The sequence below is a fragment of the Carassius auratus genome, chromosome 29 (assembly GCF_003368295.1).
Source record: "Carassius auratus strain Wakin chromosome 29, ASM336829v1, whole genome shotgun sequence".
Lineage (NCBI taxonomy): Eukaryota > Metazoa > Chordata > Actinopteri > Cypriniformes > Cyprinidae > Carassius > Carassius auratus.
Genome location: NC_039271.1, coordinates 17,662,576 through 17,681,614, shown reverse-complemented (window position 1 = coordinate 17,681,614; position 19,039 = coordinate 17,662,576). Strand labels below are relative to the sequence as shown.

The following is a 19,039-nucleotide window of genomic DNA, read 5'->3' as shown; positions in this document are numbered from 1 at the left end:
AAGAGACTGAAAAACATTAAAAATCTTACTGTCCAAAAACTGTTGACTATTAGGCTATAGATTACAGAAATGTTCTATTGTAATGTTTTATATTATATCGTAATGTGTGTATATTATATATATATATATACACACACACACACACACACACACACATTTATTCATTTAGCAGACGCTTTTATCCAAAGCGACATACAAATGAGGACAGTGGAAACGATCAAAAACTACAAAACAGAGCAATGATATGTAAGTGCTATAACAAGTCTCAGTTAGGTTAACACAGTACACGTAGCATGGGCTTTTAAAGAATATAATAAATAGAAAGAAAACAGGTGGAACAGAAAAAGAATAGCGCAAGCTAGTGTTAGAGGTCTGTACACACACACAATTGCACAATAAATGAAAAGAAAATAGAATACAAAAAGATTAGAAAGGTAAATTATATATACATATAATTTATGTCCCCCTCACTTCTGAAAAGATGGCTACGCCCCTGCTAAGGGCAATTCGCTAACAAGAGTCCATTATTCATTCCAGTCGTAGTTTTGCAGAAGTAAATGTTTAATGATTACATAAAAAAAAAAAAAATGGCCAAAGTCTTTCATTCCCCATTTATTTGACATGTAGACTTCTACTAACAATCAGTTATTGGATAATTGATATGCAGAAAGAGACAATGGATTATTATATTATATTATATGCAAAATTCCCCTTTATACCCTTGTTCAACAACATCTACAGCAAGCCTCTGTGTGCTTTGTGTTGGACTCTTCCGATGAAAAGGCATTTAGGTTTCTTTCAGTGTTTGAGCCATCTTGTGGATTCTGAACGCCATTTACATACAAAGCTTGTTATTAGTGTATAGTTTTAAATGAAACTTAATTTTTACCATTAGTATATGTGAGACAAGAGTGATTAGAAATTCCGCTTCCCTGGCCTTGTCCGCTTCCCTGGCCCTGGCCCTGTCCCTGACTGCTTCCCTGGCCTTGTCTGCACAGACACTCTCTCTAGATTCTAGACATTTGAAACAGTTTGTTTTATCATACATATTCTGTGCATTCAATCTGTTTTGCAGTTATCTGTTGTTTTCAAGCTGTTATCATTTACTTACCCTCTTGCCATAGCACGTCTGCGAGATGTTAAATATCTCTTGATCTGGAAAGCATCTGCTGTCTACACACGTCTGACAGACGTCTTTCTGTCAGACGTCAGTTTTGCATACATTCTAAATCATAAACATCTATTTGACATCTAAAAGGAAACGTCCTAGTATTGCAGATGAGCAAACAGTCAAAAAATATGTCTTGCAGATGTAAATGCACACGTCAAATAGACGTCTCCCAGATGTATGTGTGACTATCAGGGATATCTTGACTGTTTTCAGTTAGATTTTAAATGACTCAAACGGTCCCATGCGCGGCGCTGCTGTACAATTGATAAATCTGCGCCTAAATTGGAATTCTATTTTATTTTTGTAACTTTTGTTTTCTAGTTTTATGTCTGTTACCTTAGAGGGTTTATGTTTTCTCAGAGAAACCGATTTAACACAGCTTTCGTGAGCCGCTCGCCTCCGCCTATGGCGAACGTGCTTGACTTCTGAAATATTAATTAGTTACCGTCATGGCCGATCAATGGGCACTCATTGGATTGGCTGAAAAGGAGGCCTTTGTAGGTGGGCCCTTTTCTAGCTGACGATACAATGACTATCTTATGAATATTAATCATGTTACGTGCCTGGAAGACCTATGAAACTACCAGCGAAACGTCAGCGTGACCTATTTAATAGTCATGAGGGAAACCGTCGCAATAGTAGGAATTGTATTTTTTCAACAGCACAATCATGAAGCGGGATGGTGGCAGCCGGTGGCTCTGTTGTGTCTTTGTCTGGCCCTGGTTACTGTCGTTAACAGAAGACTAGTTTATTGCGAGAAAAGCATGCGTTGTGAGAGGAAAACTGCGTGATCGTGCAAGCGTTAATGTATTAATATTAATTATATTCGTGTATTTAATTGAAGAAGGAGCGGGATACATGACCGACGCACAATATCTCCAGGACATGTAAGTGAATTCTTACACTATTAGACAGTCATCTTGCGCTTTTAACAACGATTGTTGCTTTTATTTATTGCATCAACGCCAAAACGAACGTATTATGTCATTATGTTAATGAGGCTTTGATGCATTATTCATAAGAAGTTAATATCTATTACGTGGTGTGGATCACACTTGCAGTAACGTTAACGTTACTCTGGTAACAAAGTCTTCCTCCTCAGGGTTGTTGAAAGCATAAATATAAAACATGGCAGTTTGTTTTCAGGCCTTCATCCACCTATGCAAACATGCACGTATAAAGATAGCAGGTGTGTTTTTATAATAATATGGAGTTGGTTCTGGATCCTGCTCTTCTGCTCTATATTACATTATGACAGTCTGCATGCATTATACTTGCACTACTACTGTAGTGTACTAGCAGCTGCTATAGGGAGCTGTTGAGGGAATTTTCCCAGTCCCTTATTGCGTCCTATCTTAAAACAATCAGCCCTATGTAGTAAACAGCATGTGGGGGTCGAATGCCTTCAGGTCAGGCTGATACCTGATCCATGTCCTGGTGACAGTGGAGTCATTGTGCACCTGCTACAATCTACTGTAGTGTTATAAGTGTGTCATCTACCGCATCTCCCATAGAAGGCTAAACCAATGTAGCTCAAAGGGGTTATTTTTTGTTCTAAATTCAAATTTAGTCCAAGAATACACAAGATAACACAGCAGATCCTAATGGTGGAAACCTTTAGACAGATCTGCAGTACCTGTTCCTGGGAGATTTTTCCTTACCAAAGCTAGGTTATTTGTGAGGAAGTTCATGTGCCAGCATAGAATCAAACACGTCTTACATTTCATTACAGCTCCATACTATCCATGTTTAATGCAGTTCCCTATTGAGCGTTCACTCTCCATTGTGAGAATCGCTGTGGGAACTCCTCCCCTTCTAATAGCGGTTCTCGCAATGTCACTGTAAGTTGCACTGGATATTGTCTTTCAAATAAGTAAATGTAAATAGTGGCCAGTATAGTGATGGGTTGTGATTGTCAAGTACCCTTTGTCCAATTGTTAACCAGTTTACATAGATTTTTATATTGTATTTGTATTTAGCGTGCTAAGCTTAAAGTGTCAGACAGTTTGTAGCTTAAGGGGCCAAGTGGCACAGAATATGTTTTGCACTTAGATTTTTTACATTTCGATTTTCCGTTGATTTCCTTTATGCTAGACGACCTTGTTTGACATACACCGAAGCAGGAAAATATGGACCAAAAAAAATTAAAAAAAGTTTGCGTATAATCAGTATTACATGATACATATCGTTGGACTGTTTAATTTATTGTGAAGTCACATTATTTGAAGAAAATTATTATTTTTGTATATTAACATAATAGATAATACATGTAATAGATATTACAATCGTTAATTAACTCATTAATTTTTTAAGACCAACTTAAATGTTAATTTTTTTTTTGGTTTCTGCTTTTAGACCAGAGGTTTTGGTTTTGTCCAGGTAGTTTCATTTCAGTCACTATTAAACGCCTCTTAATAAAAGAGTCAGATCCAGGATCAAGCCTAATTATACAGTGCTTACAAATGACTATTCTGTTTTGAACACTTTGCTATGTGGTATTTAAGCACGTTGTGGCTAGAGTGTTGCCAGTATGCTTCTCTAAGTTTCCTAGGGCATTTTGGGTAATCTAAATGCTGTTGATTTTTGCCTGTATATGGCTTCTATGTGTTTTCTTCCTGTCTGGTGTGAAAAGAATCCTGTACACAAGTTTCAGTGTAAATAATTTGATATATGTATTTTTTTTTCAACAGACACATAAGCCAAATGAACACCGTGACCAACATTAACATCGTGCTGAGCTGCACACAGTCAGACACACACATGTCTACAGACAACAGCATAGTTTAGTCTCAGCACTACAAATACTCTGTGTGTGTCTTATGGAGTAAAACTCCTGTGTTGTGCAGCTAGATGTAGGTGATTGTGTTCATATGACTCTTGTTAGTCATATGTCTCCCCATGACAATACATAAACAGACCCTGTTAGTAAGAATTGTGCATGCTTCACGGTTGCTACATGTGACAGCACCAGAAGAACTGAGGAAAATCAAGGGAGGGAGGCTACTAAATGACTTTTATCTGATGATTTTGACCACATTTAGCTCATCAGGGGCCAGATTCACACAAATCTTAAGAAAAAACTTAAGAACGTACTTTCTAAATTCTAAGAAGTTTGTAAGAAGTTCCTAGGTTAAGTTCTTTGGGGGGGGGGGATCAAGAAATTCTCAAATATTTTCTTAACAACATCTTTTTTTTCTTGCATTTTTATAACTAATTATTTTGATTGATAAATTCTTCTTCTTCATTGCATCTTATTATTCTATAATTGAATTTATTGTTTAATGTGAAATTTTGTTTATAAATATTTTTATAAAAATAAAATATAAAATACATTTAATAAGTTATTAAAACCCCTTTACAAAGGTTAATAAAGCCCTGCAAAGGAATCAAACATTGCCTCATGGTAAGGTTAATTTCTTTGATTGACCAGAAGATGCATCTCAATTTTATTTCTTCTTTTTTTTTTTTTTTTTTTTTTTTTTTTTTTTTAATAGGAGCACACTTTGCTTCTTAAAAAGAAATGTAAAGCATTTTTTATACGTTTCATCAGTTTGTTGTTTGTTTTTAATTCACTTCACCAAACCAACACTACAAAAGAATCAAAGAATCATATAAAACCCAGTAAAACTTGTGAACATTATTTGTGGCATTGGAATGAAATGTATGGAAATAATATTGTATGATTTAAACTAAACTGAACAACAATATTTTTCTAATTTCACTTTTTCAATTTCACTTTTTCATTTCATTGACAATTTTATTAAACATGGACCTCTACTTTCATTAAATGGTCTTATTTCTTCTATTGCAGGCTCATTTTGTAAATAACCTAATTAAAATGTATACATTTATTTAAATTTAAGTGCAAACTGGGTGTTTAATGCAAATGTAATTGGCAAAGTCGGGCAATTATGTTCGCTCATCTACACAAATGTATCTTTATGTATGGAGACAAAAGATTGATGTTAATCACTCTTCATCTTTTGGGTTTTTTTCTCATCCAACCCAAGATAACTTTAAACAAATAATGTTAAATCATATCTAAATGAATTATAATTATATTTTTATACAATGTCCAATTACTATGTTACAAATTAGGCCTTTATGGAACTTTTTTCCGATTTTAATTGGTGTGGAGTGTTTTAAGAAATTGTAAAAAGAATCCAGTCATGTAATTGTGTTTCTTTTTATAATCGATTACTGTTGTACTCAAGTACTTAAGCCCACCCTTACATCATACAGAAGGCTGTGATGAAGGCTGTCATTGTTCATGGATCAACATGTGATCCCCTCGAGAGGTTATAAACACTCATGCTACAGATAACTAGTGATTTTACACTGGTGAAAGTAAGAGCTTGTGTAGATAGTCCGGACCATTTCCAGCAGCAGCAGAGCTCAATATTTGATGAGTGAGCAGCTCCAGCCTATCAGATATCTGTTCAGTTTATTACAGTGTTCATGAATACAATACTTTCCCAGAGTTTATATGCTTATGCACATAATGTTATCTAAAATCTGAGATGATGCATTCATGGTGTACATGATTAGTGAAATATTTTGACACACTCAAATTAATTGATGTTTCTTATGACCTTAGACCTTTACAACTTTACTGACCTTACATGGAGAAGCATCAAGAAGTGTTCAACCCACACTCTTTCAGTTGTTTTTAATAGATCCCAACTGATATATCGTTTTGCAGATATTATCGGCCATAGTGTACTAGGTTTTAACACTAATATAATGAGCATTAAAGTGAAGTTTCTTTTTTTTCTCCTATAACTTTTATAACAGTTTTAATTTTGCTTATAACTCTGCTGTCATTCATCTGTAGCTTGAATTCTTGTTTTGTGTGTTTGTAGGTGAAGACAAATCAGGAATCAGACGTAGTTTATGCAGAGAAAAGTTTGTTCTGCTCCTCCTGCTGACTTGTGTTCTAAAGCTTTAAACATCACTTCATCACAATGGTATGTTCACATTTCCCTAATGTGTCTTTACGTGTTATTATTTCTTAATATTATATTTTGCTGATGTTCATGTCATTCTGTGTAATGCTTTGTACAACAGACACTGAACACAATTATTATATTGGTAACACTTTACAATAATGTCTCCTCTGTCAAACAAACTTATAGTAACATTTAGCAATGGATTTTTTTACAGCATTTTTTTTTTTTTACCTTTGTACATATTAATTATTTAACAATTTCAAAGTGCATTAACTATTGTTAACAAACACGGATTTTGACCATAAAAATGTTTTAGTGAATTTTGAGATTAACATCAACCAATATCAATAAATAGTGTAGAAATATTATAAATGTTAAGTTCATGTTAACTATTATTCAATTTTGGTTCACGTGAAACCTTATTGTAAAGTGTACCATTATATAAACAAACATAATCATTCAGGGCTAGTTAGCTACTTAGCTAACAATAAGTAATTTTGCCACTGATCTATAATAGAGAACTGGATTGCTCATAATGTCATAAAAGTGAAGCCGCCTCACTGCCATATTGGTAATCCCTAGCATTCCCATACATTCCATTGAATTAACAGGAAATCGTAATTTTAAACATCAGATGGACAAGACCTCAACACATATATATATATATAATTTTGTTATAGTGTTTGTATTCGTACAGTAGGCTTTAACTGCAAATGTTTCGACAATGATTTTGTTAACAGCATTAATTTTGAAGCAGGCAATGATTTAAATGGTGGTTGAATTAATCATTAATTTAGCATACAACATTTTACATGGAAACGGTAATGCTATAAAACATATTTGTGCAATCTTGGAGAAACATATGCTGCTCAATCAGGACATAAAATATATGTACACATCATAATTTAGAGAAATAACTGATTACAGTACAGACATGAAGCATTTAATTTCATTATAGAGCAATATAGTAACAGAGGCTATTGTATTATTCATTGTATACTTAAATCAATTTCTGATACTAATACGTTCATGTTTAATAATTCCTGAATAAATACGGATCAGCTGGATCAGTTAACTGTGTCAGCAGTGCACAGCAGACACAACCACATAAACAGTTTAAATATATCGCTTATCCTGCCCAAAAAGACCATAAACAATGCAGATAAAATCTAAAGTCAAAATGTATTTACATACACAGAACATAAAACCTAATCCCGTTTGACTGATTTGCTTCAAATCGGGTTATTTTAGGCCTGCGGGTTGCCTGTGAACACTTTCTGTGGCTTCACTGCCTGTTGTCAGTTTAGAATGCGATGAGCGATCCAGTCATATTTAGATCAGTGAACTTTGCCCATCCTAATCAGATGGTTTTGATCATAGAAATTGAATTTCACTTTTATTGGCTCTTGTAATTTAACTACCAATCCTGTTGTTTGCACAGAGTACTGTATGAAGATATTTGGGGCAATGGCCAGTGAACCGCTCGAAGGTTTCCATGAGGTGAACCTGGCGTCACCCACCACCCCAGATCTTCATGGCGTTATCGACCCGAGCCCACCAAAGCACAACGCTCCTCCAAGCACACTGTACCGCACACACTCTCTGACTTCTGGCCAGAATGCAGCCAATGCTCTCAGAGCCGACCAGCTGCCCACCCAGCCTGTGTACTCAGCCCCCCGACACCTGGGCACAGAGGACACCCTCAATGGCAGGTAAGACTCCTGGAACATGGGACAGCAGGTGAACCAGGCAGACAGTGTCTACACTAGTCACCAATGCAACAATTTGGCATTTCCCAATATTGCATGGATAGAACAGTAATTAGTCTAGACTGTTAAACTAAGAAATTAAAAGGTATACAAAAAAGTATTATAACAATTGCTTTTATAGTATTAGTAATAGAGAAGCAAACATTATTATACGTTCTCCTTTAGTGTCAGCTTTCAGCAAATACACATTTAAATCATATAAACAAATCTTTGAATGTCTAATAAACATTTCATTTCACAAACTTTGCACACTAAGTCGATAACTAACACAAAAGAAGATATTTTTAGAAATGTCTCAGTTTTTTTCCTCCATACAATGGCAGTCATGATCAGTAATCTTCATAATGCTTTAATGTTGGAGAAGAAAGTTAGGTCTTATAGATTTGGAATGACATAAGTGACGGCCGAGTGAATGGCACATTGAAAAAGAGTGACGCCAAAACTGTCCCTGTCCCATTTCCTGTCCCACTGTATTTGACAAAAGCCACAAATAGTATAAAAATATAAGTATTTTGTATTTTGGGGAGATGACACCAAAAGCATGAGCAATAGTAGATATGTTTGGTTAAGATCTATAGTACTTGTCAAAAGTTTGGAAATAATATTTATAAGTTTTAATGCTCACCAAGGCTGCTATTATGTGCTAAAAAAAAAAAAAAAAACAGCAAAACCACTAATATTGTCAAATAAAATAAAATAACTGTTTTCTGTTGTATTATATTTTAAAATGTTTTTTTTTTCCCTGTGGTGCAAAGCTGTATTTTCAGAATCATTGCCTCAGTTTTCAGTGTCACATGATCTTTCAAAAATCATTCTAATATGTTGATTTGCTGCTTAGAAAACATTTATTATTATTATTATTATTATTATCATCAATGTCGACAACAGTTGTACAACTTAATATACAGTACAGACCAAAAGTTTGGACACATCTTCTTATCCAAAGAGTTTTCTTTATTTTCATGACTATGAAAATTGTAGATTCACACTGAAGGCATCAAAACTATGAATTATCACATGTGGAATTATGTACATAACAAAAAAGTGTGAAACAACTGAAAATATGTCATTTTCTAGGTTCTTCAAAGTAGCCACCTTTTGCTCTGATTACTGTTTGCACACTCTTGGCATTCTCTTGATGAGCTTCAAGAGGTAGTCACCTGAAATGGTCTTCCAACAGTCTTGAAGGAGTTCCCCGAGAGATGCTTAGCACTTGTTGGCCCTTTTGCCTTCTGTCTGCGGTCCAGCTCACCCCTAAACCATCTGGATTGGGTTCAGGTCCGGTGACTGTGGAGGCCAGGTCATCTGGCGCAGCACCCCATCACTCTCCTTCTTGGTCAAATAGCCCTTGATGCCTTCAGTGTGACTCTACAATTTTCATAGTCATGAAAATAAAGAAAACTCTTTGAATGAAAACGGTTTGTCCAAACTTTTGTCCTGTACTGTATATGCAGAAACCATGATATAACAGACAAGAAACAGATGATTCTCCTGCACAATCTGACTTTGCTGCAGCCTGGAATTGAACTACTGGTTTCGTCTGGTCAGAGGAGAACTGGCCCCCAACTGAGCCTGGTTTCTCCCAAGGTTTTTTTCTCCATTCTGTCACCGATGGAGTTTCGGTTCCTTGCCGCTGTCGCCTCTGGCTTGCTTAGTTGGGGTCACTTCATCTACAGCGATATCATTGACTTGATTGCAAATAAATGCACAGACACTATTTCAACTGAACAGAGATTACATCACTGAATTCAATGATGAACTGCCTTTAACTATCATTCTGCATTATTGAGACACTGTTTTCCAAATTAATGTTGTTCAGTTGCTTTGACGCAATGTATTTTGTTTAAAGCGCTGTATAAATCAAGGTGACTTGACTTGACTTGATATACTAGCATTAAAAAAAAAAAAATATATATATATATATATATATATATATATATATATATTAATATTACTATATAATGTATAACCTGCTTTTGGAGTTGAAGCCACCATTAAATCAAAATGGACATCTTTTACTTTTTATGGAAAGTTGCATTATTTATTATAAATGATTTATCGGTGTGTAAGTCATTATGTTTTAAAATTCTATATTTTTTCATGATCAGCAACTTTTCCTTTCTGACAATGTGTGCACTACCGAGAGAGCTGGGCTCTAATCCCTCCCCCTCCCCTTAGTTTCAGTTAAAGCTCTTTTTAGACTGAAGAGAAAGTTTCAAAATCAAATCGGTGTTTGTCTCTGCAGTGCAAATGATCCCACTTCTGCTGTGGATGTGGTGGATGGCAACGTCCCATCCGCTGATGGAGAAGATTTTCTGGGCCTGAGCACAGACAGTCTGTCCCGTCTAAGAAGTCCGTCAGTAATGGAGGTCCGAGAGAAAGGCTATGAGAAGCTAAAGGAGGAGCTTGCCAAAGCACAACGGGTAAGATACTTAACAAATGTCACTGACACTCACTGATCTACACTTACAATTATTCAATTCGCAGATGTATTCATCCAAAACGAACGAGAAATTATGAACACTACAAACAATGTTTCAGACTCTGAAGAGTTGCATTATATCACGTCCTTTGGTTAGGACACCGTGTAATTTCACAAGAGAAAAGTCTAGAGGGCTGGGTTGAAAATAAACGATTCTCACATTGATTAACCAATATCAATTATTAATCCCAGGAATAGATAATTTAGTCTATGCGGATTTCAGTTAATGTGTTAATGTACAAAAAAAACTTCACCAAACATTATTTCTGTCTTGACAACTCTCGGAGGGATTGGCATGGTAATGTATATGACAATATTAATGTATTTGGTTTGGAGGAATCGATCTTTTATGCTGCTGTTGCTGGGGCAGAGGAAGTACCAAGACTTGCTACTTGCTAATACATCCACAACCTGCTGCTATGAGCATGTAAGAAATATTGCTGCTGCAAATATTACATACATGAAAGGAACCACTCAAAGCGGGGGACATAGAAAGAACAATACCTGGGCTACCACGCTGACTGGCATAGCTCTAATTAGACGTGCACTATGTGTAATGTTCAATTAACAGAATAGATATACATTGCAATCCTATAGTTAAGACCCCAGCACCCACCTGAGCAAATATTATAATTTAGTTATTTGATAACTGCTGTTGCTTTCTCCACTTCATTTGTCCCTACGGCAGTGTAACATTTTGTTAATTCATATTTCTGAAATGATAAAAGTTATCGAAGTTTCTCACCAGCTGGGAAAAGTATAGGAAAAGGTCATTGAGAGTTATTTTGTGCCTCTTTGGGATGGCACCTCGAAGCATCGTTTAGGGCTTCACATATAATCATATTTTAATATTGATAATGATTATCCCCCCTTCTTGATTAATTAAAACAATCATCACGATATTGGCTTGCTCGTTGTTTATCCGGAAACACCTGCGGTCCTCATGCCTCCCTGCAACAGGGACATGGCATGATTACTCAGTTGATCAGGAACCCTGGACATCTTTCTCCTGGTGTTTCTTTATTGTCCTATGTTATTGTAACTGGGACCTTAATTGCCTACTGCTTGTAAACAATTTAGTGTCTAAAGGACTGTTCCAAAGGTGCAATAATTATTTATGGTTTATTGAAAATGCATGAAAAACATTGTGTCATCCCTTTCCAATGAAGATCTGTAATGCTTATTTGGATTTTACTAAATTATCTTTAAAATACTGTATCCTGAAAAAGGGATTTTTTTTTTTTTTTAGAGTAAAAAGTTATTATAATGTTATTATTATTCTATTATTCTTATCAGTGTTATCCACCGTATCATCGGTTAATTTTAACCTTTTATATTATAGTAATTTACCAACTGTCTTCCCTTTATCACCAAAATAAACAGTATTTTATTTAACATTTTTTCTGTATAAAATATTATAGTGTGTGTTGTATCATTCACCTGTTTACATTAATGTCATCTACAAAAAGAATGAATGAGCCATACATTCCTTACTTTTCTGTTCTGTTTTTCATTTGTGTATTGTTCATGTCATTGCATGTGTCTGAAGGAGCTTAAGTTAAAAGACGAGGAGTGTGAGAGGCTTTCTAAAGTGAGAGACCAGCTGGGGCAGGAGCTGGAGGAACTCACTGCTAGCCTTTTTGAGGTTTGTTTGGTTTCTTCTGCCAAAAGACAGAGCAGATCTGTGTGTGTTTGGAAGCACTTGATCGTCTGGAGTTACTCTGAATACTCAGCACTGTGATGGGTCTACTCACATAGACAAATAATTCAAAACAGAACTAAAACAGTTTTTGATTGCACTTTGTCCACACATATGTATTAAAGTAATATTATAAACATACAGTAATATTGTGAAATGTTATTGCAATTTAAATAAAAAATGATATTGTATTATATTGTAAAATATAATTTATTCCTGTGATGGCTAGGCTGAATGTTCAGCTTCATTATTCTAGTCTTCAGTGTCACATTGTCTTTTGGAAATTATTATAATTAGCTTATTTTCTGCTCAAGAATCATTTCATATTTTTATCAGTACTGAAAACAGTTGTATTTAAAAGCATTATTGATTTAAAATAAAAATATTTTATAGTATATAGACTTTTATAAAAGTATAAACTATTTCCAAAAATACAAAAACTTTTATGATCTTACCACAATTTTTGACTGAGTGTGTGTGTGTAATAATATTATATATTATAAATATAATAATATTACATATATATATATATATATATATATATATGTAATATTATTATATTTTTTTTCTTCTTCTTTTAACTCCGCCTACTGTCTCACACACACACACATATATATATATATATATATATATATATATATATATATATATATATATATATATATATATATATATATATATATATATTTCACAAAGAAACAAACAGTATTTACAAAGAATTAAACATATAAAATTTGTTGTGTAAAAAGAGTGAATGAACACTCGTTCATAGAAATCACCCACTGAATATGGCTCTGTGACGTGCATGTGCTATCAGGGTGCTATCAAAATGTGTTCATATTTAAAAAATACAATGAAGTTGGGCAGTGAAAACATTGGAGATCTATTATTTGTAGTTTTGTCCGTTAAGTTCAGGTTGAAGAGAATTAAGAAATCCAAGATTCTCGTTTTTATTGCCTGTTACAATTGTCCCAACTTTTCTGGAAATGGGAGTGTATATTCAGTGCATTTTACCTGTTTGTGTTAATGTGAGTTTGTTAATTAGTCATGAAAGTCTGTTTTTATGACAGCAACTGTTTAAATGAAGCAATTATATCAATAGAAACTTTGTGTGCTCAGCAAAATTGACTTGTAATTGAGTAAATTAGTAAATTTTCAAAAAGTTGTTAAAGAATCCTTCTGAACTAAACAAGTCTCCAGATCCAAGTTACTTCAATTGACTTTTCGGTCATTGTGTGGACAGGGTCACAAGATTATGTTGATCTTCACATTATTTGGATCCAGATGTGCTGAGTGTTTAGATAATCTGCTCTAAAGTCTCATTTGCCCTTCTCTGTTATGCATTTCATACTTTCCTCATGTATAACTTTTTATTATATATTTTTTTCTTTTTCATGTCTTTCTTTCTGTTTTCCCTCATTTGCTTCTGTTGGTCAAAGTCCTCCTGTAGCACTGCTCTGCGAGGTGACTCTGGTTTGGTCTGGTCTGATGTGGTAGAGGTGTCTCTTGGTGTGGGTTATTCTCCGATGAGTTTGAGTTAATGTGGATCTGATCTGAGACGTTCTCAACAGGAGGCTCATAAGATGGTGCACGAAGCAAACCTGAAGCAGGCCACTGCGGAAAGACAACTTAAGGAGGCACTGGGAAAGGTGAGTTATGCTGACATTACGGTTTTGTTAAGGCTAAATGCAAAGACTGCACTTTCAATATGATTAGAAATAAACTAGCCAAATGAGAGAGATACAATGAACTTCATAGAAGAAACTAAGCTAATCGACAAACTAAACAATAATATTTGTCATTGTCACCAAGACAAAAAATTAAACTTAAACTGAGGTTATTTATTTATAGTATCCTATGTACCAGAAAAAATAAACAATTCTGGGAATATTTCAGCAATTTAAGTATTGTCTTTTTTTCTGTTAGTTCTTTAGATTCACAGCTTTTAGAAACGGGTTTGCAAAAAGGTCTGAAACTGTTCATGTTTAAGTTTGATTCATTCAAATATTTCACTCCCACACTGAGTCATTGGCAGGGGTTTCTTACACTGAAAGAGCCACAAAATAGTTTTTATAATAGTTAATTGTAGAAAACAAAACTTGAAAATGTCATCTATTGTTTGTCAATGATGAAGGAGCACTTCACTGTGTATGAAGCTTGTGAAAGACACCGTGCTGCAGGTAATTACAATTTATATTCAATACAGTATTCAAAAAATTATCAAAATATGGGCACGCTTTTTGCTGAAGGACCTGTGCCCCTGTACTAATGAAAGGCTAGAAATGCCCTGGGCTTGACATGTTGATAATTTGATCATCTTTGTAGATTTCGTTGGTCATTATGGTAATGTTCTGGCTGCATCATTTGCCCTGCTTAATGAATCTGGCCCTATATCTCTAGTATTAAAGGTAGGACATATGACCAAAGGGGGAAGACAAGTTGGGGGAAGTTGTGGCATAATGGTTAGAGAGTCAAACTCATAATCCAAAGGTTGCAAGATTGAGTCTCTGGCCGGCAGGGATTGTAGGTGGGGGGAGTGAATGTACAGTGCTTTCGCAACCTTCAATACCATGACTGAGCTGCCCTTGAGCAAGGCATCGAACCCCCAACTGCTCCCTGGGCGCCGCAGCATAAATGGCTGCCCACTGATCCGTGTGTGTGTTCCCTGGTGTGTGTGTGTGCACTTTGGATGGGTTAAATGCAGAGCACGAATTCCCAGTATGGGTCACCATACTTGGCTTTATGTCATTTTCACATTTTCACTTTCAAAATCTAATTTTACTCTTATTTTAATAGTCATATTTTTTTACAGTAACAGTACATCTCACAATATACTTATGGCTGCTATAAATTGTTGCTGCATGGTAATAGTTTTATTTACAAATGTAAAAAGGATATAACATCACTGTGTAATGGAATTTTGTTTCCTGCAACAAAACCTCTCTCGGCTTTAAAGGAACATTTAATCTTGAAAGGCACCTTAAAGTGTGTTATTCTCCATTTTTGAAAACACTGTTTTCAGCCCACATGAGCACTTGCAGTGCAAGTGAGGTTTGTCTGTATGAGTTTGTTTTTTTCTATATTTATAACATATAGTATAGTTAGGCATTATCAATAGAGGAAGAAGAGTGCTGTTTTCCCGAATATTAGCATGATTGCAAAAACAAAAAGTTAAATTTTAAATATTAAGTGATATACATATTTTATATGTAATGACGTTATATGTATTTTGTTACTCCCCAACCCTGTGTATAAATACCTGAATTTAAACCCCTCATACGTTTGAAGTCTCACAAGACTTTCCCCTTGGATTTAGATTGATGTTCTGCAGGCTGAAGTGGCTGCTTTGAAGACTCTGGTCCTGTCAACCTCTCCCACATCCCCCTGCAAGGAAATGCCCCCCGGACCCAAAGCCCCCTTTAAGAAAGGCCACGCTCGCAACAAGAGCACGAGCAGTGCCATGTTGGGCAGCCAGCAGGAGGTCACAGTGACACAGCCCATTGTACGTGAGTGTAAAGAGGTTTGTATCTAATCATAAACGTCCTTGTGTGTAACATCACTCCCACACCTGGAGAGATTTACCATATACTCCTGGGGTTTATTCCGTGTCAACAATGATGTCTTGGTAATCACAAGCATCCACATGTACATGTACATTTTGTTAAATTAAATGTATAAAATGTAAACTGTTATAAACAGACCACATATATTTTTAGACCCTGATTTAAAGGTTCACAGTTTGTTTAAAATCGTAACACGTATCTGCGTAATATCAATGAAAAAAAAAGTGCTTGCAGGATTCTGTGTGAAGAACATGAGCACACGTGAACACACACACACACACACAGAACATTTGACTTTGGCGTTGCACTTTTTACAAGCGCATGACTTTTGTCAGTTTTTTTTTTTCCTTGTGTGTAGCGAAAGCCGAAATGTTGCCACACCTTAGCTTTGTACACCAAGGTGGAATTTCTTTCATCCTTCATTACTAGCAGCTAACTATATTCAATTTATAACTGCAATCTAGAGGTCGGGATATAAACTCAAAACAAAACAACTGCCATGAATCTTGTATGATTTATTATAACTATATTTATATATAAATAAATATATATATATATATATATATATATATATATATATATATATATATATATATATATATATATATATATATATATATATATATATATATATATATATATATTTACATTCACATTCAGACACACGATCACTGGCCACTTTATTAGGTACATCTTGCTGGTACAGAGTTGTACCCCCTTTTGCCTCCCACCACATCCCAAAGGTGCTCTTTTTGATTGAGATCTGGTGACTTAGGAGGCCATTTGAGTAAAGTGAACTCATTGTCATGTTCAAGAAACCAGTCTGAGATGATTTTAGCTTTGCGACATGGTGCATTATCCTGCTGGAAGTAGCCATCAGAAGTTGGGTACACTGTAGGCATAAAGGGATGGAAAATATCAAGAAAATATCCCCCACACCATTACACCACCACCAACAGCCTGAATCATTGAGACAAGGCAGGATGGATCCATACTTTCATGTTATTTATGCCAAATTCTACCATCTGATTGTCACAGCAGAAATCGAGAGTCATCAGACCAGGCAAAGTTTTTCCAATTTTCTATTGTTCAATTTTGGTGAGCCTGTGCCAATTGTAGACTCTGTTTCATGTTCTTAGCTGACAGGAGTGGCACCCGGTGTGGTTTTTTGCTGCTGTAACTCATCTGCTTCAGGGTTCGACTTGTTGTGTATTCAGAGATGGTATTTCGCATATTTTGGTATTAACGAGTGGTTATTTGAGTTACTGTTGCCTTTCTGTCATCTCTAACCAGTCTGCCCATTCTCCTCTGACCTCTGACATCAACAAGGCATCTTCGTCCACACAACTTCTGCTCACTGGATATTTTCTCTTTTTCGGACCATTCCAACTCTAGAGATGGTTGTGCGTAAAAATCCAAAAAGAACAGCAGTTTTTAAAATACTTAGACCAGCCTGTCTTGCACCAACAACCATTTCACATTCAAAGTCACTTAAATTCCCTTTCTTCACTATTCTTATGCTCAGTTCTAACTTATGCAAGTTGTCTTCACCACATCTAGATATCTAAATGCATTGAGTTGCTGCCATGTGATTGGCTGATCAGCAATGTGTGTTACCAAGCAATTTAACAGGTGTACCTAATAAAGTGGCCGGAGAGTGTGTGTGTGTGTGTGTGTGTGTGTGTGTGTGTGTGTGTGTGTGTGTGTGTATGTATATACAGTGCCCTGTACTTTCTCTGCTGTGGAGTCAAGACAATTGCAAATATGATTAAAAGATGAATATGCAACAAAACTGCAAAATGTCAAATTTTATTGTTAGGTCTTTTGACACATACATGTTTTACCAAATAAAAAGGACCGCACTTTTAGAGGTTTTTATGCCTTTAATGCAGCCAATTCCAACTGTAATTTGGGGAGTTTCTGTCTGTGGTCTCCACTTCATCTGGTGAAATTAATGTTCAATCGGATTTAAATCTGGAGATTGATTCAGGGAAATCGAAGTCTCTTTGCCTTGATAAATTCCTTGACTGAACTGGCAGGGTGTTTTGGGTCATAGTCCTGATCCATTATGAAGTGCTTTCTAAAAAGTTTGGTGACTTTTTCTTGAATATTGGTAGACAAGATGATTTTGTACCCTTCCAAATAAATTCCTCTACTGCCGTAATACATTAAGTCATCATTAAAATGAAGAGGTCTTGTTCTAGAGACAGCCATGCATGCCCATGCCATGACACCACCTCCACCAAGCTTTACAGATGAGGCTGTATGCTTAGGATCATTTGCAGTTCCCTTTTTTCTTTCCACAATTGCTTTCCAATCACTTAGATAAAATTTAATCTTTGTCTAATCAGTCCATCAGCTCAGTTCCAAAACTGGCTCACATTTGTGAAGAATATTGCCTTTCTGTTGTTGGTGCTGATCAGAGGTTTGCGTCTTGCGGTGTAGCTTCTGTAATTCAGTGTTTAATTCTGACAGAGCATCACCCCAGCTTTCTGGAGGTTGTTGGTGATTTTACAGACACGTATTTTAGGATTCATTTTCACAGCTTTTATGATTAGTCTGTCATCAACTACCATTGTTTTTTCTCAGCTGATCAGGTTGTCGTTGGTTGCTGATGTCACCAGTATTTTCCAAACTCTTGATTTTCTCCATGCCCTTTGTTTTTTCCCTATAGTTCTAATTGATTTCCCCTTTTCTTTTAGCATCCAAATTGCTTGCTTTTCTTTCTGATTTTCTACATTCTAAAGATATTCTGTTAATCGTTTGATGTAATTCAGATAATTCATCAAACTACTATATCATTGACCTTCAAAGGAAGATAAATCTTCATGTCGTCATCATAAGTCATCTCATCCAGAATTTTGAAATGGTCTATAAAAGTATAAGTGGCAGTTATAATTGTCAGTATTAAGTAGTGTGTGTGTGTGTGTTTGTAGGTGGATTCTCTTCTCTTCACTGAGTTCAAAGTGTGGAAAGAGGAGCCAACCCTGGAGAGAAGCTGCTCCTTCCTCGAGCGCATTTACAGAGAAGACATCTACCCATGTCTGACATTTTCTAAGACTGAGGTATGCTTCTGCTGTCATCCCTCTGTAGAACTTTTGAGCTCCTCCTTGTTATTATTTTATAGACATTAGTTTCTGTAAATGATTAGCTAGAATAAGCTATACATGTGTGACAGCTCAGCTGATCATTGAGAATCTGGAATAATAATTTAGATCTACAGGTGCTCTCTTCTGGTTGAATCTAATAATGATTTGTTGAAAACATTAATGTCAACTATATGAAACTGCAGTGTAGAAAGTTTCATATTGTAGTTGAAGCAAAAAAATAATAAACAAAAATAAGGCCTATAGTCTATATAGTGAAATTTAGGTAAAATGTTAAAGTCTATGATTTAATAAATATA

At 35.4% G+C, this 19,039-nt stretch overlaps 1 protein-coding gene across 5 annotated transcripts in view; it reads left to right on the top strand.

The window, feature by feature from the left end:
- The first annotated feature begins 1,794 nt into the window (after window positions 1-1,794).
- The window catches only part of LOC113048250 (rab-3A-interacting protein-like), a 30,716-nt gene continuing 13,471 nt past the window's right edge, over window positions 1,795-19,039 (top strand). Inside the window, exons 1-8 of one of the 5 annotated variants that reach the window (XM_026209948.1) lie at window positions 1,796-2,058; window positions 6,034-6,138; window positions 7,562-7,832; window positions 10,135-10,312; window positions 11,921-12,016; window positions 13,642-13,719; window positions 15,387-15,590; window positions 18,570-18,698. In XM_026209948.1, coding sequence (XP_026065733.1) covers window positions 7,570-7,832; window positions 10,135-10,312; window positions 11,921-12,016; window positions 13,642-13,719; window positions 15,387-15,590; window positions 18,570-18,698 — 948 coding nt within the window. In that variant the 5' untranslated portion in view covers window positions 1,796-2,058; window positions 6,034-6,138; window positions 7,562-7,569. Of the gene's footprint in view, window positions 2,059-6,033; window positions 6,139-7,561; window positions 7,833-10,134; window positions 10,313-11,920; window positions 12,017-13,641; window positions 13,720-15,386; window positions 15,591-18,569; window positions 18,699-19,039 lie in introns of all 5 variants that reach the window. The other 4 variants (XM_026209947.1, XM_026209945.1, XM_026209946.1 and 1 more) reach the window with 4 other exon arrangements.